At 51.2% G+C, this 27,739-nt stretch overlaps 5 protein-coding genes across 5 annotated transcripts; 2 read left to right on the top strand and 3 right to left on the bottom strand.

Annotated features, from left to right (window-relative positions):
• Positions 1 to 185: 185 nt before the first annotated feature.
• On the bottom strand, positions 186 to 3,395 carry NCS54_01476400 (Hypothetical protein; the record flags this gene model as incomplete). The annotated part of the gene is made up of 1 exon (XM_053159893.1): positions 186 to 3,395. One exon carries the CDS (start codon positions 3,393 to 3,395, stop codon positions 186 to 188), a length of 3,210 nt encoding a protein of 1,069 aa, XP_053015868.1.
• Positions 3,396 to 9,726: 6,331 nt separating this feature from the next.
• NCS54_01476300 (Hypothetical protein) lies at positions 9,727 to 10,149 on the bottom strand (the record flags this gene model as incomplete). Its single annotated transcript, XM_053159892.1, has 2 exons — positions 9,727 to 9,754; positions 9,803 to 10,149. 2 exons carry the CDS (start codon positions 10,147 to 10,149, stop codon positions 9,727 to 9,729), a joined length of 375 nt encoding a protein of 124 aa, XP_053015867.1.
• Positions 10,150 to 11,559: 1,410 nt separating this feature from the next.
• On the bottom strand, positions 11,560 to 13,254 carry NCS54_01476200 (MFS domain-containing protein; the record flags this gene model as incomplete). Its single annotated transcript, XM_053159891.1, has 4 exons — positions 11,560 to 11,879; positions 12,161 to 12,303; positions 12,367 to 12,981; positions 13,031 to 13,254. 4 exons carry the CDS (start codon positions 13,252 to 13,254, stop codon positions 11,560 to 11,562), a joined length of 1,302 nt encoding a protein of 433 aa, XP_053015866.1.
• Positions 13,255 to 15,983: 2,729 nt separating this feature from the next.
• On the top strand, positions 15,984 to 16,838 carry NCS54_01476100 (Hypothetical protein; the record flags this gene model as incomplete). The annotated part of the gene is made up of 1 exon (XM_053159890.1): positions 15,984 to 16,838. The coding sequence occupies one exon, from the start codon at positions 15,984 to 15,986 to the stop codon at positions 16,836 to 16,838; it is 855 nt and encodes a 284-aa protein (XP_053015865.1).
• An 8,729-nt stretch (positions 16,839 to 25,567) lies between these two features.
• Positions 25,568 to 27,739, top strand: NCS54_01476000 (Hypothetical protein; the record flags this gene model as incomplete). The annotated part of the gene is made up of 4 exons (XM_053159889.1): positions 25,568 to 26,095; positions 26,147 to 27,116; positions 27,176 to 27,402; positions 27,491 to 27,739. The coding sequence occupies 4 exons, from the start codon at positions 25,568 to 25,570 to the stop codon at positions 27,737 to 27,739; spliced, it is 1,974 nt and encodes a 657-aa protein (XP_053015864.1).

Below are 27,739 nucleotides of genomic sequence, written 5' to 3'. Positions count from 1 at the left end.
TCATCGCCGTCGTCCATGTGGCTGCGAGGCATGGCATTTCCCCCAAACCCACCGCTGTGCTCGATATCTTCTAAACTGTCGTCAGTATCCATGGCCTGCGGCCTTGGCAAGCCAAGTGCCGTCACCACTGGTTGTGTCACTTCGGGAGACTCAGTACGAGGCCGATCTGGTGTCATGGCAACTGATTACTCGGGCATCGGGGCGGGAGCGGGCTTGGACGCCCTGTGCGGATACTTTCTAGGCCTTCCACTGCCGGGTCTGGCTCCGCTCCGTTTTCCCCGTGTCTTGGGCTCTCGAGACTTGCCCATATGCTCGGCCATTGCTGATTTTAGAGGCTGACGTGCTCGTTTTCGAAGCCTGTCCGAACCCTTCCCTAACGCAAAGTCCGAGTCAGTTGCTGACGGAGACCCGGCGCAAGACCCAGCCGCATCTGTTGCCGTTGGATGATACTCGTCCTCCTCAGAGTCATCCTGTACCTCTCGCTTCCGCTTTCGCGGTAGTTTAGGTATGAATTCGGGCGACTCGTACATTTCCAAGTCCTGGTCTCCAAGGTCTTGACGCGAGGCCGTCCTGTCCTTGCCAGGCTTCTTTTTGTCAGATTTGGGCGCTTTTCTGGCTACTCCCTGTCCATGATTGGCGCGGTTTAGACGGCGTGTCCGCTTCTTTGCCGCCTCAGACATCTCTCCCGCCTTATGGTCGAGCAGCTTCTTGGTCAGATTGGGGAAGTTCTCGCCATAGTTGAAGAAGAGTTCTTCGCCAGCTTGAATGTCACGCGTCGCAGTGAATTTGATCCGGTATTCGCCATTGACGTAAAGAATTCGAGGCGTAATGTTGCAGCCACGCTTGTCGCAGTCTGACTTCTCCGACGCATGGTTGATATAGCGGCTCAGGTTGCCATACATAGCCGCGTCCACCCAAATGCCTTCATTTTCGAGAAGCGTAAAGACGTATGAGATGTTAGATTCTTCATCGAATACATCACCGCGTCTGGCCTCTCTCCGGACGCCTTCGTCATGGGTGATGAGTTCTCCAACATACTCGATGATGAAATCACCCTGTGCGATAAATTCAGCTGCGAAAAGTCCATAGCCAGCTCCCTCTAGCTCGCTTTGGCCTAACGCGAGAGCCCTGGTAAGACCCCGCTGTAAAGAACAGTTCTGGCAGCCAGTCGCGTGGAGGAGTTCATCTTTGGCATTTTCAGGATCAGCCCTCTCCAGAACACCACAGGTACCGCAGAGATCCGGATCGCACTCGCGGTTCAGCTGCACACAAACACATGGTCTATCCTTTTGTTTCGAAAGACAAGTTTTGCCTTGCGAATGGCAGGCGCAGCCAGTGAATTTGTACGCGCAATTCTCCACCGTGCATTCGCAGTACTTCTCACATAAATATCCGTACTGGACGCAAATGCAATTTTCCAGGGTACATGGTCCTTCGTGAGAGCAGGGCTCAATCAGCTCACGCTGTTGATGCTCCTGGCTGCGTGTGCGACTTTCCCAGTCGCCAATGAGCGCCTTTTTGAAGCGATCATACCATGAAACCGTCCTAATTGGTATCTTCCTGACTGGCTCAGGCGGAGGCAGTCTGATACCGAGGTGTTCATACTCGTGGAAAACATCGCGACAGTCGCGGTCGAGAAGGTGGGCCACAATGCAGAAGGGATCCGTTTTGACGCGACTGTGGTCGGCTGTCGCAACCGTGGATCGCATAACGATGTGCTCTTCCGGCGTCCAAGGCCGCTGCGCAGAGTTTACCGCGGAAGTGGTCGATGTTTGGTAGCAGTTGCGTTTGCAGGGGTTAAGAGGATGCCAGTTGGCGATGTTGGCCCTGTCGGACAGAATGCGTCTTCTTCGCTTGAGGGTATCTGAGAGGCGAGGAAGCATCGAAAGGTTTCGTTTGCAGTTGGAAGCATCATACTCTCCATGCTCGCAGGAATGACTAAAGCAGATGAGACAGCCAAGAATACAATAAGTTCCCAGATTGAATTCGGCAGCCTCGAATTCGTCCTCGTATTGAGAGTTAGAGCCATCCTTGGCCATCTGTTTGGTATCCATGATGCTGTCGACAGACTCATCGAGAAAGAGGACGTCTCGGAGCGTAATCTGCTTCGTCGCAGGCTGGTTTTGGTGGAATACACGATAAAATGCTTCCGTGAACATTTCGGCAGCCCTGTTGGCCTCGGGGTAGGTAGTGGACTCGGCTTGGCGATGGGAATTGAGGATGTCGGACTTCTGTCGGGGCGTGATTGCATCATCGGGTGCGCGACTTGCCATGTACCGGATCAGGGTTGATTTATCGCAACCGGGAAGCCTGAGCCTGTCCAGCCAGTTTTCAAGGTAGAGCGAGACAGTCGAGGCGAATTCCGAGCGGACAGTTACGCGCACTTTTTCCTCGCGACTCATTGGCTTAAATCCGGATTTGCGGTCAATGTCCTCCAGCTCCTGCAACCAAACGTTGTACTTTGACTCCTCAGAACTCTCAAGGTCCCTCAGGTGGGGAACAAATGTCAGCATCGTATTTGGAGTGAGGATGCTCTTTTTGATTTCCACGTGGGGAAAGCGATACCGGGGAACGCGCTCTTCGTCGGTCTGGATGCGCATAACCTCATAGCGATCCTCACGTTTGTTGTTCTTGGGGTTGAAGTGTTCCTGTTTTTTGATGTAAGTATCGATTTTATCAAAGTATATAGGGTCGACTACTTTGAATTTGATTCTCATCGTTTCAGCCTCGTCGCTTGACGCAGGTTTGCTGCTGAGGCCGGCAAAGAGATCGTTGCCAGTGAGAACACGGCGCTCCGTAGCCTTGGTGGATTCGATGATGTAGGACGTCATGCGTGCATGTCCGTCTTTGATATCTTGGCGAAACGTGGTTAAAGCTTGTACGATGCGAGAGATATCCCATTCCGGCTTTCGCAGGGTTTGATACTTGGGGCTTATAGCTTTGGCATTTTTAGTTGCTTTGGGGGAATGATACTCCAAAGTCGGCGTCACCTGTCGATGCCCCAGGTCGGGGGATCGCACGCCAAATAATCTCGGCATGTCTTGGGCATCATCCCATTCATCATTTAACATGGTTGCCTTTTTGGCTGGCCTAAACGTCGGTTGCGACGGGTGAGGTGACTCAAATGAATGAAAGCTGGATTGGCCCTGGCCAGGTCGTTTCTGAGGCGGACTGACGGGCGCGCAGCCGGTACCACGAGCGGGATCGTGCAGAACAAATCGGGCATTAGTCGTCTCGAAACGAGCCGGCTGTGGCGATGGTGATCGTCGTGGAAGAGGAGAATTATCCCCAGGATTGCTTGGATCGTCCAGGGTCAGATAGGTTACCTTGAGTTGTGTGGGAGGATGAGCAGGACCAGGAGCAGGGACTGCACCCGGAGTTGGGCCTGGAGCCATGGCTGCGACTAACTTTGTCAAAGTTTTCTAGGATTGTCCCTCTCCTTCAGTCACGGCTGCCTGCACCATTCCGCAATGAAAACGGTCTCGTGCTAGATGATAAAGTGAAAGGAAGGGCGACGCAATCTGCGAGTTTGCCCTGTCAGTCGGAAGGAGGTTTGCCTGGGTTGGGTCCTGAGAACCTGAATGAAAGACGCGCGTGGCCAACTGAAGGCACAGGTCCTAACTGAAAAGCGAGCAGGTGCGGTTAATAGCACAAGTAAACCCACTAATCCAGTGAACGTTTCGTAAATAATCCCTCATGCGACGAGCCAACGATGCCGGCCAATCTAGTTTGCGCGTCAGACTTTTGTTAGGTTGCCTGTGAGGCTCGAGATGAAAGTGGTGATGATTGATTGACAAGCGGGCGTTGAGAGTCTGCAGGACTGGACAGGGGAACGTGTTCGCCAACAGAGCTTAGCGCGTCTCGCCGGCCACACCCCTGTCAGTCGCCTTGAGGGCCCCTTCCCACTAGGTATTAACCCTGATATCACCCCACACCTTATTAGTCCAGATACTTGGGCATGAGTAGCCGAGCAGGTACTGTGGACCAGCAGCGGGCCCGCGCGACGTTCGAGAACCTCGATCTACACAATATGGTCTAAGTAGTTTAGTTCTTTCAAGCAATTCTTAGCGAGCGATACGGTATTGTCGGTACGAAGCGTATCCGGATGTGCCTGGTCTAACACGATAAAAGGAAAGGAACTTACAGCCAACAACCCGCGACAATCCAAGACAGCGCATCGCAACACATGACCAATGATTATGCCGTCTCCAGGAATGGACCGACCCCGCAACCGGAATCGTGTCTCATTCTACGCCCTGTCTGCATTTGACGTGGCTGTGACCGTGACCATGGCCGCCTGGGGGCATCCCCACACCAAGCCCGGGCAGTGAATTGCTGCTTTCGGCGGTCAGCATTTGGCCATATCGTCCATCGGGGGAAAGCTTATTGTCGAATGTGCACCTGACGCTCCCTCTAAATTGCAGTATGCAATGTACGACGGTCGACGGTGTCAGCCTTTGGTGTCAGCTCGCAGGCCCTGTCACCAGCGCCCGGGCTCCCCAGCCCTCTCCACTCGTTTCCGACACCCTAAGGGAAATTCGGAGCTAGGGAGGCTTTCCACAGAGCTTCCATGCGTTCCAAGGCGCGGTGGAACCTAAGGGGCCAGTGTTGGGATTTTACCTTTCTGTCGCCGACTTTGTGCGGGTTGGATGACCGAGGGTTTTCGCCTGACGTCAACGGTGGTGGATTGGAATGGACGTGCGATGATTGGCCCGGGGGGTCTGTGACAGACGGGGATGCCGCCTGATACATTTGTGCAAGATGATGCTGCACTGTTGAGTTTCTGCCTTGCTGCGCACGCGGAAATGTGTTTAGCATGTACGTGTGCTGTATGTAGCGGGTACCTGGGGACTATATATATCCGCTCATATATGTAGTCCGTACCGGTACCTTGTGCGAGGCCAGCCCACCCCCTTGTGTCGCTGGGACCATGCCCTGCACCCTGGGTTGCTTCACCCGAATGACCTTCCGCCACCTGATGTTAGCGAAGCGCAAATAGCAGACTAGGCTAGGCCAGAAATATAAAAGAGCAGTGATCTCCCTGGCCTCTTTTTCGAAAGTAGATCATTTCTCACTATCGACCCAGACAGACTCGCCTTGAATAGTTGTTTGGCTCTGACCGCAACACGTGACCCCGAGTCTTGCACCACCAAGCAACTTACACCACCACTCACAAACACGAACCAACAAACATTACCACCGACAAGCAACTAAGCAACTGCTAGTCCTCAGTTCCTCATCTACAGCAACTCAAGCTACACCAGCTACAACAGAAACCCAAGCCAACATGCCCGCCCAGCGACCATCGCAGCTTCCTCCTTGTCCTGGCCCGCCTCCCAGCCTCCCTCTGCCTCCTCTGCCCAAGCGTGGCTAAGCGGGTCGCCGACAAGCCAAATCCGAGATCCTCGCAACTGCTATCGCGCTTCGACTTAGCTTTAGCCTCCACCAGGAACAACGGCTCCAACTTCCGCAATCAGACACGAGACTTCAGAGTTTGGCCTTGGCATGGCCCGGCTTCAACACCAACATAGTCAACCTCTCATCTTCCTTCCCTAAATCAATCGTCCTGATTCCACCAGATCTGCGTTTCGCCGCCTTAGGACCTCGACGATAATACACAACACTTTCCACCGCTGTCCCTTGGGCTGGCCCGGCCGGACCTCACTTCGATTCTCTGATGATGACTCCTTGATAAGGGGGCATCACTATACCGGTACTATTACGAATTTAATCTCCCCAGTCTTTGGCTATCTTCTCATACCACTTTGGGTTTTGTTTTGGGCTTTGTATTACTAGCTAGGTAATGTCATGGCACCGCCGATATGGCGATTCTTTGGTGATGAGACGTAAAGTTACTTTGTATTCCTACCGTTGCTGCTGCACATAATGACGAGGTGAGCCATGTGGACCGAGGTGACCAACAAAGGCCATACCTAGGTTATGGTCACTCCCTTCTTCGCGGGTGCTTGGCAGCTCTCTGCTGGACTTTTCTTCTCGATGTGGCTCTCATCAATAGCCACTTGATCCTCTGCTTCCTGAGCTTGCCGGGCTGTCGCCGTCTTTGCCTTCACCCACTCAGCTGCGCCGAATACGTCAAGTAAGTCTCGCGAGTCAAAGTGCTTCACCTAACCTAACCTTTTGACCTACACTGATTCCCGGTCTATGTCCTCTTCCAGATCGCCTTTTCAGAGCCTCACAGCATCTTCTGCCTTAAGCTCAGCCTGACAAAAATTACTGGCGAAACCAAAGAATGGATGAGATATCAGTACTTGATGTGCTATGCAGAAGGCAGTCTTCCACCTCCTCTCCTTGCGTCACTGATTATTTCCAGTTGGCGATAGGTTTGGTTCTAAAATTGAGTGCTTTCAATGTGTTGGAATGAGGATAGAAATAAGGCAAGAATCACGATCATCGTGAACATGTTCACGATGTTCGTGAACGACTACAACTAGCATCAGGCAGCAGGCTGCTGCCTATAATATTAGAAGACTAAATATAGGTATAAGAGGCCGACCTTCGCCGCTCCCTTAGATAGAACGGGGCAGCGCAATGAAATATCTTCTGATCACACCCTCCGTTGCACAACTTACCTTTTGAGACAATGACCCGGCTATAGTACTCTGCGGGAACAAAATCCCCTTTCTTATTCGTCCGATCACCTCAGCGGTTGCAGACAAGATATACTCCATGTGTTTCCAAATGTCAAGAAGCACTTTGCCTTCTTGGAATAGCAATTGGCCACTTCGTCAGGCGGCGGCAATCAGCGCTCCTAATAGTCCAGACCGTTTGGACTATTAGTCCAGACTGCAATCCAAGATCAATAATCAATCCACGACGGGCGTTCATGGATTGACGACTAGGATGACGCGTCCCTTGAAACGGGCCTTGTTGATCTGGATCGCACCAGTAAATTGATCGGAAATATCCACAACAAAATGGTTGGCACAGCAACAAACATGGGCACCCTGGATTTAGCGTACTTAGCGTCCACACCGGGCGTCTGTATTCCCCTTCCCTGATCTGCAGTCTGGACTAATAGTCCAAACGGTCTGGACTATTAGGAGCGCTGGCGGCAATTACCTGTGTGGTAAGCATTTAACGGCAGCGGACATACTTATGAGCTACCATCTTGTGTCTGCTCGAGCGAGGTTGGCTAAATTGGATATGGGCGATGGGAAACTGGCTGACAGGTACCCCAACCTGTGGGCATATGTTGAGCTACTGCAGAAGGAAGCTGGTTACAAGAAAGCCGCAGCTAAGGTCGAAAAGATGGCTGGCACAAATTTGTCCATCCCGGTTATTTATTGATTAAGATAGTCATACTGGATCGTTATGTACAAGATGATTAATCCGGACGCCCTGTCGCTCTATACTGTCATGTCTGTTATACGTCTTGCAGCGGCAAGGCGGAGTATTACTTCCCGTTCGGACGCTTAGTGTCAGGGAATTGAGGTCTCGGAACACGAGGGAAAGATGCAGGCAGCGCTGTCCTCAAATCAAACAAATCAAATCCGGGGTCATATTTGGGATATTTGATAGCCCTCGACGCTGGATTTGTTGTTTGAAATATTTAATCAAATATTTCAAATATTTCAAATCTCAGTATCCGCGCTCTCTATACCGCTATTTCAAATCTCCCACTAGAGCTCATCTCTCCCACCAGCTGTGGGGCCCAGCTTCACCGCACCTTGCCTGACCCAGTTCTTGAGGCATTGCAACTTTCTCCAATGTTTCCGTCGTCATTGAAATCCTCTGCGACGTCAACGTCAACTTGGCGAGGCTGAACGACCTCTCACAATCAGTCGCCATCGCCGGTATGGCAAGTATATCAAGAGCCAACTGGCTGACCATTGGGAACTGCCCCTGGCGAGCCATCCACCACTCAATTGGACCCTCGATTTCTTGTGGTTCTAACCGCAGATACCGCTCGAGCTTGCTGCCCATCACCGTAATCTTCGCTGTCCTGTTTTTGACCCACTGCTTGAACACACTGTCTTCAGGTGTTTTCCGTAGCACGCTTGGGGATGCCACAGTCTCCGCAATCGCCTTTCGCTACTCATCCACCGGCCGGTTGCAGCGGTACCAGCGGTCAAGGTAGTCAGAGAGTCCAATTTTGGCGTCCCTCACCCACACAAGCTGCTCCTCCGAGGCCCAATTCACCTCCAGGTAGCTCATGCCGAGTGATGGATGGAGGATGATGGATGCGGCAAACAACGGCGACTCTCCAAGCTTGGTGTAGTACTCATTGAGTTTCTGCCAGGCGGTGATGATTGAGAGTCTCAGATAGCGTCGATGATCCTTTCCGATGTCGTCAATTCCCGATAATCCTGATGGCTTGTCTGATCCATCACATTGTGCCAAGCCACGACCCCGCAAAGAGCTTTCCGTTGACTTTCGCGGATGTATAATGTCCATCTCGCAGTCCCTGAACCGAGCAGGAAGCTGCCGATTTCGGTCTGGTCGCCCTCGGCGTAGTTCGACCTGCGAATCGGTGTTCTCCCCTGCTGCCTCGTCTGGGGCAGTCTGATAGAACAGCTTCCGATCTTCCAGGTGTTCCAGCAAGTATTCCATGCCTGTCATCACCTCCCAAAGGCGTCCATCACCTCCCTCGCAACGCCACCCCTGCGTTCTCATAGTCTGCAGGTGGAACGGCTCAGGGATATGCTGGATTTCTGCCAAGAGCCTCCAGTCATCCCCCTTCAACATGTCGGCCTCGGGTAGCCACTTCTCCACCTCTGGATGGACCAAGAACGCCCTAATGTCTCCCTGCTTGACGAGCGCTCGAGAGACCGTGAGGTAAGTGGAATTCTATTTCGTGTCGTTGTTCATGACTACCTCGCGCTCCGCCGTCGACTCACTCGCCAAGAGATATTCTTGTGCTTCATCGTTCTCGCGTGAGATCCTCTTAAAGAGCTCACGCCTCTGAGGGGACGACCTGATGAACTTGACAACATTGTGGAGTTTTCCCACCGGCCCTTTCTTTCTCCAATGACGTAGGTCATCCTCGTGCCGGCCGAGAAGCTCAAAGACCTGCGATTCGGCCTCGAAAGCCTCGAAATCTTCGCCGTAGAGGAACGCACGAGCAACCAGGTTCAAGATATGTCCATAACAGCGCATACGTCTCGCCCGAATATCCGCCTGGCCCATTTCTGCGTCAAGATATCCGTAGAAGTTCAGAAGGCAGTTGTCGTTCGAAGATGCGTTGTCTGAGATCACTGTTCCGACTCAATCCTCTATCTTCCATTCACGCACATCTCGCCCAAGTGTCACCGCAAGATTTTCCCCGCTGTGACACCCGAGCTGGCGTCGAAGTGCTAGTAGACGCGACTGGTGCTTGCCTACGCGGTCAAGAAAATGAGCTGTAACCGCCATGACAGCGTGCCGATTGGGTGAAGTCCACAGGTCGAACCCCAGATGAATTTTGCTAAGGGCATATGAGAGCTCCTGCTTGACCTCATCCTTCTTGCACCTGTACGTGTCATCCAGCAGACGGCTCATCGATTGCCGGCTCCATGATATCTGGTCAGATAGGTGAGGGTCAAGTCGCCAGGCGAGTTATTAAAAGAACGCATCGCTAAAGAAAGAAAAGGGAGTATTGGTGTTAATCAGAAGTCCCAGGCCCAGTTCTCGGATCACCTTGACCCTGGTACACGGCACGGTGCTATACTGCAAGCGCCGTCGCTTAGGCCGGTCAGATTCCTCGGTTGACGGGTCTATATCGGCACCTTAACTGCTCTCGAACATCCTGTGAGACCTATATGTGGTTAACAATGCTCAAGCTCGCGACGTCGTATTCTCATACTTGCGGAGGTGGTCAGCTGCTAAACTCGTAGCAGCAGCGGCGAAGAACTCGGGCTGGCCCTTCGCGTCGCACAAACGACAGGCCCAGTAAGGACTCAAAGGAATATCGTTAGTGTCAATCTCAACGAGAAAGAATCCATGGCGCTTAATCCAGCTCTTCCGGCCCTTCGAACCCTTCCGGGATAAGGACTCTTCCAAAACATATCGTTTATTCCTCCATATTGCTCGCGGAAGATCTGCAACGGTAGGGTGGTCAGGTAAAGCCGCCTGCGTCGTCAGCTCAAATTGACTCGCCAAATTTCGCGGTGGTCGGAGAAGGGCAAAGGCAGAGGGTGGAGAAGGAAGCATGATGTCGTTAGATTCCATCGGGTTAGGCGTCGATTGGGAAGGAATGGCACGCGTCGGGGAGAAGTAAACAGACCGGCACCGACGCGGTTTAATGTTGTGGGGGCGACGGACGGGAAGGGTAAGAAGCTACTTTCTCCTTGGCTGATTTATATGTTATGATCAAGCGTAGCTCACTAATAGATGTCGCGAAAAATAGCTCTGATTGGTCGGGTCCACTCTCTGGCATTCACCAGGTTCCGGGTAAGCAGCAAAGACAAGCTCATCATCCTGGCAGGTTATACTCTCAACCTTATATCCTGTATCAAATATATCAAATGTCATTTCAAATCCGGGGTTTTCCATTTGTTTGATTTGATATAAGATTCTGGCATATTTGATTGATTTGTTTGGCTGTTTGTTTGATTGCATTTGATTTGTGGGCAGCACTGAACGTCTCCCGCAATTTGGACAAAGATTCGACCCTGGGTAGCCATCGCGGATGAAATCGTGGCTCCGTTGGTACGATTTAGGGGCCACGATCTTCGGAACATCGGGACATATCTGCGATAGGACGTGATCGGGCATATCTACGTACAAGACAAGGTCAGTCGCACAATCTCATAATGGATAGACCCGAGCTTACTTGGGGAATGGATGGGGATAGCCCATAACAGCTATGGGGTGGCGATGGGCTGGGTATTGACGCTGGTGTGGATGTGTAAGTGGAAGAATTGTGACGCGTCACCAGGAATTATCACGACATATTCCCTGGTGGAGATGCCATCTAAATGAAGAGATACCTTCCGGATAGTGTGCGGTACTGTAGTCTTGCAAGGGGGCATAAAATTACTGGGAGTAGTTTTATTGGGGTTGCCTCACGTGATGATGACCACACTGCACAATAGACTTCCCGGCTCGGAAGGTTCACTGAGGGGTTTCCTTCCCTCCTGCAACTGCCTCACGGGGAGTCAATTGCTCGCCTCGGCAGGTGTCTCGTCATCTCTCACGCAGTCAAGACCCGACTTTCACCCCCCCCCCCACCTTCCCTCTCTATATAGCACTACTACAATATACAGACACTTGCCTCCCTACGAGGGAGCGCGGACGGGCCCTCTCTGACGCTGCGGTCCAACACGCTTACGCATAAGACCGCAGTGACAGGTGACCAGTTCCGGCCAAACTACACACACTCTGTCCCTCTTGACTGCGTGAGGTCACCAATAAACTTACTTAATAATAATAAAGATATTCTTCTTTTTATAGTAATTAGAGAATAGATATATAGATAGCTATACTTGAAGGCATACTAGAATTAGCCTTATTCTGTATTAAAAATAAGGCCTTATTTAATATCCGCCGAAGACGGGTTATTAAGAGAGCTAGCTTTACCGCCGTCAACTTCTCCCGAATATGAGAAGCGAAGGTAGGTAACTAGTAGGGACTGGCCTCATAGTAGCTCCTCTTTCGCAACTCCTTTCCCTTCCAGAAGAGCAGCCAAGGCACAGGGATAAAGGCCAGACTGATGAAAGCAAACAAGGTGCCAGCCCAGTGAACCCAAGCCCTCGTAAACCTGGATAATGAACATGGGAAAAACCGCTCCCAATGCATCCGCACGATGACGTTAGCTGCAACGGCAGATGCCATGTCAGCTGGACCATATGTCACGGCTATGTAAGCTAGACAAGCGAGGAAACTCGCGATGGTGCCCCATCCAAAGGGGACACCAGTTAGCACGGGGATGATCCAGTGAACTGATTCACGAGGCGTCCATGCATACCACTTCAAGCCTTGTCAGATGTGTGTGAAAAAACGTCGACGAGGGATACTAGCAAACAGCCCAACGGGGACCAGCCAACTCCCAAACAAGGCAGCGTAAAGACGGTGCTCTGGTGCAACCTTGTCACCAGTCCTGATGACCTCTTTCTGATATTTGGTCAAGTCAAAGATTACAAATGTTGTAAGCCCGAAGATGATGCCTGTGTGATATCTCAACATCAGTCCGAGAGACAGCGGCATAGATTGCATCACGCACCAACAATAACTGCGATGTAACAAAGTCCTATTTGCCGGGTATCAAAACCGTAGACCATTGAGTATACGTATGCGTAAGAGCCAAAGAAGGAGAACATCATGGCAAAACTGTAGCCGGTATACAGGCCGAGGAAGAGAGACTGGCTAGAGAAGTTAATGTTCGATGGGGAAGTATAAGGCACAGGGGAACCCACTTCAAAGACGCACATGTGCCGTGGCTTCGTCATTGCCTTGGCCATCTTCTTCAGTTCCGCGGCTAGACCTTCGCCTCTAACTTTGTCATCGCGTTTCTTTGCCCGCAGGTAAAGGACCCTCGGCTTAGAGGTCTCGGATATAAACAAGATTCCAGTGCCGACAGGTGCCAAGATGCAAAGGACAACCCAGACCGTCCACTTCCAGTCGTCATACTGGGCAACCGCGTAAGCCCCGATAGGAGGTCCCATACTCGGCCCAAGAAAGGGAGCCACGACGTACGCGACCCCCACCCGGCCGACCTCCCTCGGATCCCACAAGTCCGATAGCGTGCCGGCGCCGACGGCCATGACGCCGGAACCTCCGAGTCCGGCTAGGAAACGGAAGATTACTAGCGTGACGAAGTTGTCCGACGCCACGGCTATGACATTGAAGACGACGAGGAGGACAAAGGTGGCTTGGTAGATGATTCGATGGCCATGGAGTTCTGAGATGGGAGCAGCGATGGTTGGTCCGGAGACGAAGCCGGCGGTGTAGAGGGACACTGGGAGGAGGGCGAGGTTTCGGCTTTTGTCGAATTGGAGCATAATGGACGGGATACCGGCGACGAGGGTAGAAATACCTGTCGTACTGAGCAGTGTGTAAGTGGGGGCTACACCAGAGAGACAGAGATGCCTACAGGGCAAAGGTGTATAGAGCTGGTATCGCCGTGTGCAAGATCTTCTTGCCAGTCGGCCAGTTCATGGGATTGTCAGGGTCATTTGGACCATCCCAGTCTAGAGCTTGGATGGCTCCGGGCACCACAGAACCATGTTGACTCCGTACTTTTTTGACGGGAATAGCTTCGGGGCCTGTTTCACGCTCAATGTCCCTTCCGGGGAAAGCCTTGGTGTCTTGCATCATGCTGCTGTGGCCTTGCGGAAGATTTGAAAATGCCACACGAAATTTTATTATCTGCTAACTAGGCTTATACCGGTATTCTGTTCAAGCGGTCTGCGGAGAAACATGATGCCTCCTTAGGTGATGAGTTGGCATGAATGCCTGATGCGTGCATCGTCCGCTTACTCGAAGATGAACGGAAGGTGGGGGGGGGGGTTGTTCTTTGGAATCATTTCGCTACACGTCCAGGCATAACTATTCCGCGTAGCTGTAATCTTGAATTTTTATCCTCATCTGGGTTGAATGTTGCAACACGCCTCCCAACACCTTGCCACGTGGTTTGCTGGGCATGTCAGCAGCGGAAGACCGTTTCGCCGACGGGCCGTTGGAGAGACTCTGAAGGTGTTCCGGATTTCGGCCTAGGTTTCCCACCGTCTTTCATCAAGTAAGCCCCACCCCCCAGAAACCGCGCACCCCCAGAAACCGCGCACCTTTTTCCCACCACCACGTCAATCTTCAATTATCTTCAGACCGTGATTTCTCGCGCAATAATGAAGCTATCACGATAATTTTTATATTTTTGGAATCCTCATGGCGAAATACACTGAAGTCGATGTTCAGAACGCTCTCCAGAAAGTCAGCGAAGGCGTGGCCGTGCGGACTGCTGCCGGGCGACATGGCATACCAGAGTCAACCCTCCGTGGCCGCATTTCTGGCTCTCAAAGTCGCACCATAAGTCATGAACACTTCCAGAAGCTCTCAGCGGAGCAGGAAAAGCACCTCACTGCTTGGATCATAGCCCAAGACGACCTGGGCTTCGCTCCGAGTCACGCCCAAGTCATCGACTTCGCGGGCCGCATCGCCAGACTCAACGGCAATGAAGAACCTATTGGGATTCACTGGATGGAGGGTTTCCTGCGCCGTAACGAAGGTGTAAGGACTCTACGAGGTCAGAGGCTTGACTCAGCTCGATTTAACGGAGCAACGATTGAGAATATTCAGGGTTTCTTTCCTCATCTCGCCGTACCGGTTGTCAAGGAGATAAAGCCAGAAAACCGCCACAACATGGATGAGATGGGAATCATGGAGGGTCTTGGTTATAATAACCTTGTACTAGGAAGGGCAGAGAAGAATCGTACGATCGTTCAGAACCCCGGCTCAACGGATTGGACTACAATCATTGAGTGTATCTCGGCCGTAGGGAAAGCCCTGACACCCCTGGTTATCTACAAAGGAAAGACAGTTCAACAGTCTTGGTTTCCGGAAGACCCTCATTTCCTTGACTTCCTGAAGGATTGGGACTTCACCTGTAGCGAAAAGGGCTGGACTAATAACCATATCGCGACTCTGTGGCTTAAGAAGATCTTTATCCCCCAGACGAAGCTGGCGAAGGAAGGAGACAAGAGACTGCTCATTATTGACGGCCACGGCAGTCATATTACTGACGAGTTTATGTTTGAGTGCTACTGGAATGATATACATATCCTATACCTTATCCCGCATTCTTCCCATGTTCTTCAGCCCCTTGACCTTGCTGTCTTTGGTCCCCTGAAGCAGCGATATCGTCGTCTTATATCCTCGCTTTCCTCGATCCAAGCACACACCCCCATCGGCAAATGCACCTTCCTACGATGTTATTATAAGGCAAGGAAAGAGGGAATGACGTCTAATAACATCCTTGCAGGTTGGAAGGCTTCTGGACTTTGGCCGGTATCAATCGCGAAGCCCCTGATGAACCCCATGACAACATCATTGCCGAAGACCCCAAAAACACCGCAAAAGAGGGCCCGTTCGCCATCCCCTTGTCTTTTCAAGACCCCTACATCATCACGAGAGCTTCGGGCTTCACTTGAACGCATCCCTTCGGCGTCAAAGATGGATGGTACAATGAGGCTTCTTTTTGGGAAACTTGCTAAGGATATGGACCGCAAAAACGTCGCATTGGCGAGTCAGGAACAGGAATTAATACTCTTTAGGCATGAAAGGGAGGAAATGAAGCCCAAGAGAAGAACGAAGATTCCCTTTGATCCCAATGAACGCTTCGCAAAGGTTCCTGACATTGATAAGGCCCGTAAGGAGATGCTGAAGCTTCTGAAGCCGAGGGAGACCTCAGAAAAAGTTAGGAAGTGGAAAAAGGCAGACCTATATCACGAGTGGCAATTGGAGATTATAGGGATGCCAGAATTGATATTCTCATGATGTTGTGGTGTGGTTTAAATTGATGTTATACATGAAGCTTCAAATGAGCGATGTTCATGACGATGCGCGGTTTCTGGGGGTGCGCGGTTTCTGGGGGGTGGGGCTTATTACTCCTCCGGCTTGTTCTTGGCAAACACGTCTCTCGAAAGCCGTCCTGGGTGGCACGTGGATCCCCTGGCCTCCGGTTGGAAGCGTCGGATCCTCCGGAGAACAACAGAAGTACTGCGTTAGCGCCCCCAATTTTCAAAACCGAGCCTTTCTCGGCGCTAGATTCCGGCGGTCGATTCGTATGGTGTTTAGCCGTAGAGACACCTCAGGATCGGATCCTCTAACTACCACAGGCTGCAATCTACGTCAGCAATAACCACGTCTTTTCAGAGCTGCTAGACCGGTAAGGGGCAGATAAAGGGAGACAGGATACGCCATTTGACACAATTCTTGATTTGTACTTTTTCACCTCTCCCAGACAAAGTCCCGTTGTCAGTCACGAATTTCACCATTCTCGGCCCATCCGTACACGACATCCATCCACCATAATTATCCGCTCAACCAACATGGCCTCCCAATCGAAACCAGCGAAGGAGAAGCCTCTCTCGTTCATGGAGAGCCTATCCTCCGAGGTTCTCCTCTACCGCCCCCCGTCTTCCGATGTAGAGGGCACCGCTGCGCCGAAGATGATTATTATCGCAACTTGGGTTAATGCACTGGACGCTCACATCGCCAAATACGTCAACAGATACAAGTCGCTGTGCCCATCCTCCCAGATCCTCCTGGTGAAAAGCACAAGCAGTATTTTCTTCAATCCTCCGCTGATTGACAAGGCCGTCCAGCCCATGGTTCCCATCATCAGAGCCTGCTTTCCTAGAGATGCGTCCTCGGCCTCTTCCAAACCAGGCATCCTGATTCACATCCTCTCAAACGGCGGCTCATCCAGCATTTCAGCCTTGCGCAATGCATACGCTTCGTCGGTGCGAGACAGCGAGGATCCCTATCTCCCGGAGCACGTCACCGTCTTCGATTCGAGCCCCAGCAATATCACCTTCAGCGGAACGGTTTCCTTCTTCCGAGTCGGCCTCAACGGCGTGCAGCGTCTCCTAGCGATGCCATTCATCTACCTGTATAGCTTCTATTGGGCAGCCTCGATTGCGATCGGATTCAACAGGGATTGGCTGGCATTTTGGGGCAAGACGCACAATGAAGCTGGGGGGGAAGTTCGCCGGACGTACATCTACAGTGAGACTGATAATTTGGTTGACTACAACGCTGTCGAGGCGCATGCAGATGAGGCTGCGAAGAGGGGCTTCCAGGTGAAAAGAGAGAAGTTTGATGGATCAGCCCATGTGTCACATTCAAGAAAGGATGAGGCCAGATATTGGGAGGCTGTGCAGAAGACCTGGGAGGGTTACTGAACTCGAGAGAGATGCACGGGTTCATATTTCAGTTCCACGAGCGAGTCAATTTAGTGACGTTACGAACCGCTGACAACTTTTTGGGATAGTCGATATATTGGTAGTTTACTGTCATGTCTAAAGCGCACTTTGTTGGGATATAGTCCTGTTGGAGATCACAAGCGTGAGGCGACCAAGGCGGTGGCAAGGTGTGGAAGAAGGAGGAACATTCTGCAAGAGATCGTGCCTGTACATAAGCAGTGGTTCCCCTACTGCACTTTCAGGATGAATTAAGCCATCAGCATCTTCTCATTTCAACAAAGCATGGCTGTTTTTCGGCATCAAGATATCTTTTCTCGCGCTCTAGCACTTGATCGATATGTGCACGTGTCTCCGGGGGATACTGATGCGACGCAGTGACGCATTGATGACTGTCGATCCGTCCGACTGTCGTGCAGATCCATGTCCTCCCGGCTTCCGGCCAACCTCAAACCAGCCACTGGCCGCCCTAGACGGGAAGAATCGCTGGCATAGAACGCCCTCTCTCCATGGCTTCTGAAGCTGCGGCCTAGTGTCTTCCGATTTCGGTCTTCCACGGCCTTATGTATTGATCCAGTTTTGGCAACTGCCACAGTATTCCCGTATTTTCTGGTCCTGCCGGATCACAAAAGGACATTTTCGACATCCTCGCCCGTCTGATTGCGGAGGGGCAAGTTCCGGTATTGGGGGTGTAGTAGGAGGTGGAAATTGGAATTCGGCAGCTAATTGTATTGGTTCTTGATGATCCCAGGGATTTCATTGACATTCTCTGCTACTTGGCGTCGCGTAGCTGGTGCCATATCCTTATGCTTGCTGCGCAGATAAGCGGGTACCTCGTCTGATACACAACCGGAGCGGCATTTCAGGCACACCAAGACTCTATAGGTCTTAAAGTATACAAAAGGTTCTAGTTCCATGGTGGCCAACAAAAAGAACCAGGAAGGAGAGATGCGAACATATGTGACTTGGACGCGAAGAGTGCTTCGTATGTGCTTAACAGGGTCTTGATACATGCACCATCGATGGTGCAAATATCCTCACATGACTCGTGCACCACCGGTGGTGCAACTATCATCCGTTATGTAAGGCCACGTTGGCCATATTGAAAAGGGATAACTAACATACTACAAATTGACCCCCCAATTCAACTGTCAACAGCTTCTGCGGTATCAATCCAACTTGTCATGCCTTTCTTCTGCTAAGATGAACCCAATTGACACCTCCCTTCGCTTCCCTGATGAAGCCCTTCCTCCTGAAGGCCAATTCAACTCACTAGAGGAACTACGTACAGCAATCAATGCTTGGGCAGCACCACGAGGCTATGCCTTTGTGATTGGAAGATCGAGGAAGACTCCCAATGGAAGAAGTACAGTTCACTTCAACTGTGACCGCGGAGGAGGGCGTATTCCTTCCCTCAATCCCTCGAAGAAGAAGCAGCGGGATACTACAACACGCCGTACAGGATGCCTCTTCTCTGTCACAGCAAAGGAAAGCTTGTGCAAGACTATATGGAGTCTGAGGCATCGTCCTGGGGCTGGCTTTGATCAACACAATCATGAACCAAGTTTCAGTCAACTAGCACATCCAACGCCTCGTCAACTATCCGGTCCAGAGGAATCAACAGTCCATCAACTCGCCAATGCCGGCATTGCGCCAAGGGAGATCAGATCCTATTTACGCATGAACTCAGATACACTTGCTACACAGGGAGATATCTACAACTGTATTGCACGGGGCAAACGGGAGCTTGCTAAAGGTCAAAGCCATATGCATGCCCTTGCTGACCACCTCGAGAGCGAGGGCTCCTGGAGTCAGATTCACCTTGACGAGAGTGGCAGAGTTACAGCAGTGTTATCCGAAGTCACTGGGATACCTCAAATTATATCCCGAGGTGCTTCTATTGGACTGTACATACAAGACCAATAAGTATAAGATGTCTCTTCTCGATATAGTTGGTATTGATGCTTGTCATTGATCCTTCTGTATTGCATTTGCGTTCCTTAGTGGCGAGGAAGAGGATGACTTCATCTGGGCTCTTGACCGGTTACGGAGTGTATATGAGCTTTGTGGAGCAGCCCTTCCATATGTGATATTTACAGATCGCTGCCTTGCTTATATGAATGCTGTTTCCTCTTGTTTCCCCGAGTCAAGCTCGATGCTATGCTTATGGCACATCAACAAGGCAGTTCTGACCCATTGTATGCCTGTATTCACTCGAGATAAACCCGAAGCCCAAGGGCAGAAAGACTGGAAGGAGTTCTATGGCTCTTGGCATGAGATTGTAGCCTCAACGACTGAGGATATCTACAACGAGAGGCTTGAGAAGTTCAAGAAGCGTTACATCCCAGACGACATCAACGAGGTGGGCTATATCATGGAGACCTGGCTGGAGCCCTATAAGCAGAGGTTTGTCAAGGCGTGGGTTAACCAATACCTTCACTTTGAGCAATATGTCACATCACGGTGCGAGGGTATTCATAAGCTCGTCAAATCTCATATGAACAACTCGCAAGTTGACCTCTTCGAGGCCTGGAGGATCATCAAGCTCGTTCTAGTAAACCAGATTACCGAGCTCGAAGCAAACCAGGCTAAGCAGCATACCAGTGTACCTCTTCAGCTATCTGGGGTATTGTACGGCAATATCCGTGGTTGGATCTCGCATGAAGCCCTACAGAAGGTTGAGGCTCAACGGGAACGACTATTGAGCGAACTTCCTGCGTGTACAGGGGCCTTCTGTAGGACCCTCAGTCTGCCTTGTGCTCATACCCTCCAGTCTTTACTGGTGCAGAGTCAGCCCCTTCAACTACATCATTTCCATTCACATTGGCATCTCCAACGCTCAGGAACCCCCCAGCTTATTATTGAGCCTCACAAGCAGTTTGATCGTCTAGCAGCTCGTTCAACGCAGCCACCAACCAGCATACAACGTGAGCCTTGTGCATTTGAAGCTGTTGAGAAAGCAGCACAACCAAAGGCACCACCGAAGTAGACTGGACTACAGAGGAGAAGATGAGTTATCTTGATTGGGATAAGGCTGAGAACGAGTGGGTTGAACAGAATGTAGGGTTAGAAATGGCGAAGTAGCCTTTTCTAGGGCGACGAGGCATGCGAGATATCTTGGATGCTGCGGAAAGAGATCTCAAATTACAGGAGGAATGGTACGGAGGTGGGAACACCGCCCCCCCAACTAACATTTACAAGAGTGACAAGAGATTGTGATTTCTATATATCATTAGAAAGAGAAAGAAAAAGTAAATCTCCGAGAATAGTTGTGGTGACCCAATGGCTTGATTCAACAACGTTGTAGCTGAGTTCACATGTAGGGTTGAGCAGGCTTAGTAGTCACTCATACGATAACTGCAGGAATAGCAACAACAACACGACATTGCATTTATTGGCCTATTCTGCTGTATCACTGCGTGAGATGCTGTTTCTGTAGATAGAAAAGAGGTATCTCTGTTGAAATGAGAAGATGCAGGTTGCTTAATTCGTCCTAAAAGTGCAGTAGGGGGAACCGTTGTTTATGTACAGGCACGATCTCTTGTAGAATGTTCCTCCTTCTTCCATCCTTTGCCACCGCCTTGGTCGCCTCACACTTGTGATCTCCAACAATCTCTTGCACAAACATGATGGCTCTTACATAACGGATGATAGTTGCACCACCGGTGGTGCACGAGTCACGTGAGGATATTTGCACCATCGATGGTGCATGTATCAAGACCCCGAATGTAGTGGATTATTACGTAACTGAGCGCCGGCAAAGTGGATTTAATAGAGATGGGCCGCTTATATGTGGTCCACGTGGATATGCAGTGTAGTTGGTCCGACCCTTGGGGATGGAGATAGCGGTGGATGAGCTGAAACTTCGATAGGGGCATGAACTTGAGGATAGAGTGAAGAGCGCCTTGCTTCCCCAGCTTTGGGGTACTCCAGTGGCTTTCAAACCTTCTTACCTTGTGAATTCCTACGTAAATCAGCATGCCGAACCATATGCATACATCTGCAACAGTGATTCCTTGCCCCCAGCTCCAAATCCTTGACTTTGGCTTCAGCTCGTCATTCCAGCTGTCGGTTACGCCCTTTGCGATCAAACTAGCAACCCAGCTATTGCTGTAGTGAATCCATTTCTCAACGAGCCAAATAGGTAGGAAAAGCTGGAATAGCTGCAGCGGCGTATGGGGCAGTTGGTTGATGTGAAGGTCACGAGCTTCTATGTGGAAAGGCTCGAAGCTGTGGCCGCGGGCCGTATCGGCCGAAAAAACCGGCGCCTGGGTGGGTTCATTGGGCCCCACTGGATAGCTGTGCTTTGCTTTTCCTTGATAAAGCTCTTATCATCGAAGGCATTCAGTGCCTGCGCCTCTTCAGGAATTGATTGGGAAGTCATTGTTTTCTTCAAAATGATTTGTATGGTGTTTTGCTCGCAAATGCTTCATAAGGGGAACTTTGGGTACCCCGCTTGTACTCTCGTCATCGCAGGGGTCATGTGGGGCTCGTGACTTGGTGGAGGTTTTTAGCAGCCGAAGAGATAAGTTGAATAGGAAATCCCAAGCATAGTCCAGCCACATCAGGCGACTATTGAAGCTAAAATTGCCGAGCTCACCCGACAGTCCGTGCTCTGACTTGTGTCTACTCCTCGGTGGCTAAGATGAGCTTGGCGCCACGGCTCCTTAGTGATTAAATCGGCCAAGGCGCGGAACGCCTGGACCTGGAGTCCTCCCAAGCAGCCGTTGTCTCGAAAGCCATTGTGATCCAGGCTGGCGGGGATAGCAAGGTGCCGGCGTGCCGACGTACGTCTACACCTATTTTGGTAAACATACATGGTCGAGACTCGAGGGCCTTAGCGTGGTGCGCCAACCCTAATATCGGCATAGCGTTGCAGGCGTGTCACATTGTGCCTCAGCAACAGTACCATACATATCCCGACCCGGAAGCCGCTGCCGACGAAAGGCAAGACGGCATTGAGAGGGTGAGCACGCGTCGTTTGATACAGGCTTGGGAACGCACCTGGGTTCCGGAAAATGGGATTCCCCTCTTCAGTCATCTTCACGACATGTTCGACACACGGCTCTTTTCGACAAGGATGCGAACCATTCAACTCAACTCAATATATTGAAATGGATTGACGTCAACCGTCAACCAACTCACCCAACGTCAGGTTTGCTGATCCAAATATATTGAATAATTTGATTAAATCTGCCGAGAAGTAGAACTAATTAGAAATTGGACGAGCAAACCTGACGTTGGTTGAGTTGGGATAACGGTTGACGTCAATCCATTTCAACATGTTGATATCCGTTGAGTGGTTCGCATCCTTGACGGGCTCGTTAGCCGGATCACCCTCCTGTCCTACAGATAAGCCAACTTCAGGAATGGACAACTGGGAGGCTTCTCTCGACCTTCAATGGTCACGCAAACGAAAACGAGCACATGAGCCTTGGATCGCATCTGCGCTGGCCAGCCATAATAGTTACATTGCACCCTGCAACAGTGAGGAGTTCTTGGCAGACGTGAATTGGGAGTTGATAAAAGTTGCAAGACGACGTTGATAGCAAACGGGGAGCACCAGAACTGGGAAGATAGTCAATAGCATGTAAACGAGCATCCATCATGAATCAGAGGAGCTTCTCAGGCTTGAGACTATCATAGAAGCATCCCTAACACTTATGCCTGACATTTATGCCTTGCGTCGGCGAGTCGCCGATAATTAATTTTGTATGGGAAATGTTTTGGCGCTTGCATGACATGGGTCAACCGACGATTAAAATGAGCACCAGCCTGGTGGCCCTAGAGGTCCCCATCACCTGCCGCTACATCCACGTGAAAACTGACTATGTCGATGCGCAAAACTTGCATTGGAAGACCAGTAACGTGGAAATAACATCTCAAGCGCAGCAATTGTCGACTGCAGTACTGTGTGGTTTTCTACGAGAGATCTGTTTCTCTCCTCGAGGAGTGCAATATACTCTCTCGCCATACATATAATAGCCACCTATCTTCTAGGTAAGAATTATTACTTCACGAGTTGGTGGCGACTAACCTCATCCACCATCGTTTTAGGCGTTCCTTCTTGCGGGTCCTTCGTTGCACTCTCCTCTCCTTCCTTTTCCGTTTCAACTCTCATAGGAGGGATGCTATCCCGTAATTCGGTTAATGTATCATACAACTGGGTGTCGTGGCGCTTCTCGGTGGTGCACCTGGGCGGGGCTTCCGATGGTTTGTGACGGCCCGAGTTGCGTGCCGGCGCGGGAGGACACTCGGGTTTGATCACCATGCTGGAGGTGAGGGACAATGGCGTCAGTCTATACGGCTTCTGTAGCTCAGGAGGTCCTGAAGAACGGTGGGATGCTGCGAAGAGAATTGGCATCGGGGAAAGGGACGGGAAATTTATTGAGGTTGAAAGGGGTCGCCGCGGCACTTGAGTCTGGTAGTATTGTAACGCCCTGAACACCTCCCTCAACTCGGGCTGCGTTGAAAATTATGGCGTCAAAAATGTTCGCACGACAAAATGCACGATGATGTATCCAAAAGTCACTTTCTCGACCTGGCCCAACAAAGAGATATGACATGTCTACTACCCCAGACGAGGTGGTACAAATTGGTACCGCAGTTGCGCCACCACCCTTTGGCCGTTCCACTCAAACTCAAGGGTTTCGTAGTTCTAGCCGATCATTGGATCGTGTTCTGTGCCACCTTGCAGATCAATGGGGTCCAGGCCAACCTACTGGGTCGGTTAATGCAACTATGGCCTGACGTAGCGCATCACTGCCTATTACAGACACAACACGGTCGCGGCGGCGGACGACGGCTGAACGACGGTCAGGGGTTTGGGGTTGCACTGTACCGTTTGCCCTGCTACTGAAACAAGGGTTGCGTGTAATATGATCAAATACAACAAATCTGGCCCGTACACGCAGTGAGGTCGTCTTAAAAATGCGTTCAATTACATATTTGGCGATCAATAGGGGGACAGGTGCCCGTCCTAATTACCATATCTAGTATAGTGCCTCCGCCATCAGTCTTCCCTACGCGCTGCCTATCCCCTCAATTGTCGAAAGGCTCCCGCCAGGTCACTCCAGGGATGTCTGCCCATTTAAAATGCAAAGAATGAAAGGTACATTATTCCCTACCTAAATTAGCCCAAGGTAGAGGTCCCAACAATATTTTGAGTTACAAGTCGCGACATCACACTGCTCACACCCCCAAGTTGATTGATGCCTCTTCTTCTTTAATTGAAGCCTCTTCTTATTATTGCTGAAATCGCTTATAGGTCATAAACTTGATAATCGAGTGTTCAGGGCGCTGATCCTCCAGCTCAGGGGTTTTCCAATGGTCTTCAATCGCGATTTCTTTGTGGATTCCTATATAAATTAAGATTCCAAGCCAGATATATAATTCTGCTGCAGAGGTCGGCTTCCACTCCTGTAGTCTTGACCCCTCTCTTAATTCGTGGTTCTGGCTATCAATAATGCCCCTTTCTTGCAAAGCTGTTGACCCAGCTATTGGTATACTCGGCCCAGATGCTAACTAGGGAAAGTGGCACGAAGTGTTGGAAGAGGTATAGGGGCTCTTGGGGCAGTTGGTTGACCTTAAGATCGCGCCTTTCCACCTTGAAGGGTTGACAATTGAAGCCTCGGTCTGTGGCGGGAGGAAAGTTGGGCTGCCGCGTGCTATCCCCTTGCTCGCGGCGGCTGTCATCCTCTCTGATGAAGCTGCTATCATCATATGCATTGAGGGCCTCGCCCGGTATTGATTGAGAACTCATAGATGACTTTGCAATGATTTGTATGACGATTTTGGCGGCAATGGTTAATGATGTGTCGCAGGGTAGGCATGATCTTCACGGCCTCATGAAACAACTGCATTAGTAATCTAGCCGTATGCTTTAAGTAACTCTGCGGGATGGAATACCCCGCACAAGAGATAACCTCAGACAACAATCAATCCACACACTGCTGCTGCCCATTATTCTTTACCTGATCCTTGATCCTTCCAGCACGCTCAGTGCGACATGATGCATCTTTAGGTTCCCCTCATCTACCTGTCATGTGACAGGGGTCATGTGGGGCAAGGTACTTTCGGGAGCCTTTCGACAATTGAGGGGATAAGCATATTCTAAAGGACGCCTCTTGCCACGCCTCTTGCCATTTAATTTACTAATTTGGCCCGAGATTTTATAAACTAGATCATCCACCTTATCCAAACGCGACAGCAGACGAGCGGGATTCTGACTATGATAGAGGCGTGCTGTTATGATCCGGCTCTGTGTTTATTTCTCCCGAGTCTTGATTTTATGATCCATTTTTAATCCTCCTCTCTTGTATTAAGAACGGATGTCGTCTGAGGAGGTGACTGAATGACGCACCGAGGGAAGGTGCGGGGCTAGATTACCCGGTATGTATCCGCACTTGGCGACTAGTGCGTTGTTTAGCCGCCCACTCGACGCGTTGACATGGCGCCTGGCCAACAACTTCGCCCCACAAGCGTCGGCCCATCTGCTGACCTTCAAACCCGAACTTCACTTCTGCCGATCCCGACAACACGTTCAATCAACCCCCTGACTATCAGACAGGTGACGACTGGTTCCCGACACACGTGTGTTTAAGCAGTCTAAGGGACTCGATTCATGCCATTGCTCGTATTCTCGCTCTAGAGATCATAGCTCTGTTAGCGTCGTGGCTGAGGTTGAGTCATTTCGTGAAGCCAAGGCCAAAATGACGACACAGGAATGCCTGCGCAAATTGAAGGGCATAACAGAGATTGTCGCACGATGCAGCCTCGAATTCGAAGCGATCAAATCGCCGCATGAGATTTATGAGGAGAAGGCGGCGGCTGTGCGGGCCAGCCTTGCTCAAGTGTGGGATCGCCTTCTAGCAAACCCCCATTCACCGGAAGCGTCTGGACTTCAACGCGAGATCGAAGACCACGGTGGCCAGTTGAAAGAACTGGAAATCATATACAATGCGACCTTCAAGGAAGATGAAAAAGCTTATGATCAACAATTACATGCAGCAATGGAGAGACTTTGCGACGATCTGATCGGGACAATAGGACGGTCCCAGGTAGAGAAATCGCTGCGAACACTTTCGAACCAGCAGCCGTCCGAAAGTGGTCATGGTGGCGCTTCCAATGGCCTGGAAACGTCTTTGACTACGCCAAGTGAAGCTACTGAGCGAGAGGTCAGGACTTCACAGTTGCATGCATCTGCTCCAAGGACGGGAAGTGTCATGCGCGTCTGTCCCGTGAGCCTCTTCTGCACCGGGATGGGCAGGATCGTTAGCTGACGCATATAGGAAAAACGAAAGGAAAGTCCATCTGGCTTGTCAACAAGACAGAAACGCCACCGGGCCGATCGCACAGAGCCTCATAGAGAAGTGATGAAGACAATCCACTTTGAGGAAGTCTTTCAGAACGGGTCTGCTGCAACCAAACATGTCATCGTTAGGTTTCCAGCAGGCGATGGTGCATGGTACATTCTTCGATGCGACAAGCATGGTCTCACTTTTAAAGACAAAGCGATCGAGAGCGCTACGGCCCACCTGGCTGGTGGAGAGCATGGCCGGCTGTCGAAAGAGCCCGCCGAAGTTATCGAGCAACTTGGAGTTCAGGTTCTTGATTGCAACGAGACCCTGGCTGACAAGAACAACACAGTAGCTCTGAAAGCACTGCGAAAGGAACACGAGCAGGGTGCTGCTCACAACAGGCCCCTACGGGAAAAAATCTCGCCTTCTCACAGACCCACCAGGCAGAGTCGAAGGCGACATCATGGCGATAGTAGGCGGCAACGCGATCAAGATTTCGACGGCATTATAGACCCAAGACCTGGCGACGTATATCTCGCTTTCTGGGAGAAGTCTAAGGAATGGTTGGCCGTCCTCCTCCTCCCCCTGACAGAGCTGGATAACGTTGGCGTCCGAAACAATCTTCGAGATTTAGGTCTAGCAGAGGACGTGCCAGGATGTTATGACTATGACAACCGGACCAACTGTTTTAGGTGGCGGGAAGGATACAGAGATGGAGAGTCGTCTGTCAGAGAGCGTGAGTTTCCCGTCATGTACTTTGACGGGCAGGACTTCCCGGCCAGGAGTGCAGTGGGCTGGGTAGCTGCCAAAGATTTGCGCACCCTCGATGTAAATGCTGCTCAGTCGTCTCTGGTTCCGCATTTTCAATCAGTGCGGAAATTCCTGAGAGACCGTGCAGCGCCGCCGCAAGCGGAGGTCATCGTCGCGAGTTCTGGCGTGGACAGAACCGATTCATTCAACGGTATGTCGCCATAGGGACTTCCGCGTACAGTTCTGCTTACAGCTTATCACCGCATCCAGAGCAGCACACTCATCCAAGACCTTCCCCAGATCCAAATCAGGATGATCACGAAGTCGCGCATCCGGCTGAGCTGGCACCATGTACAGCGCAGTCGCGTTCCACCGCATCCGCTCCTGATGGCCGGGCTTCGTTGCCAGGTGGCTTGACAGAGCCGGAGCAAAGCCCTGAACCGCGCCAAGAGATACCAAGAAACGACCATTCTGATACTCGATGCGAAATCAACCCGGTAAATGGAACTCAACTGGAAGAGCATCCCGGCCAGATCTTGAGTGTAACGAGGTCTCAGGCCTCAGCAAGGACGAGCCAAGCAATAGACGGGTTCGAGCATGCCACGAGCACAGCAGAACGAGACTCTCTCGCCGCAGAAGAAGGGGCCGGAGATCGTGTCGACAGCACGGCTATCATATCGCCACGAGTGTCGCCTCAAGTATCCGCTCTCGCACAGGCTGCGCTCGATACCCTTCGCTCGCCGGCGCCAGTGCGAGACAGCGGGTCAACACCGCTCGCATCTGACGACCATTGTGAAGCCGAACCTTCTGCACCATCCAGGTCGACTGAGTTAA

This window comes from Fusarium falciforme, chromosome 13 (genome assembly GCF_026873545.1).
Source record: "Fusarium falciforme chromosome 13, complete sequence".
Classification (NCBI taxonomy): domain Eukaryota; kingdom Fungi; phylum Ascomycota; class Sordariomycetes; order Hypocreales; family Nectriaceae; genus Fusarium; species Fusarium falciforme.
This window is presented reverse-complemented; position numbering and strand designations above follow the sequence as displayed.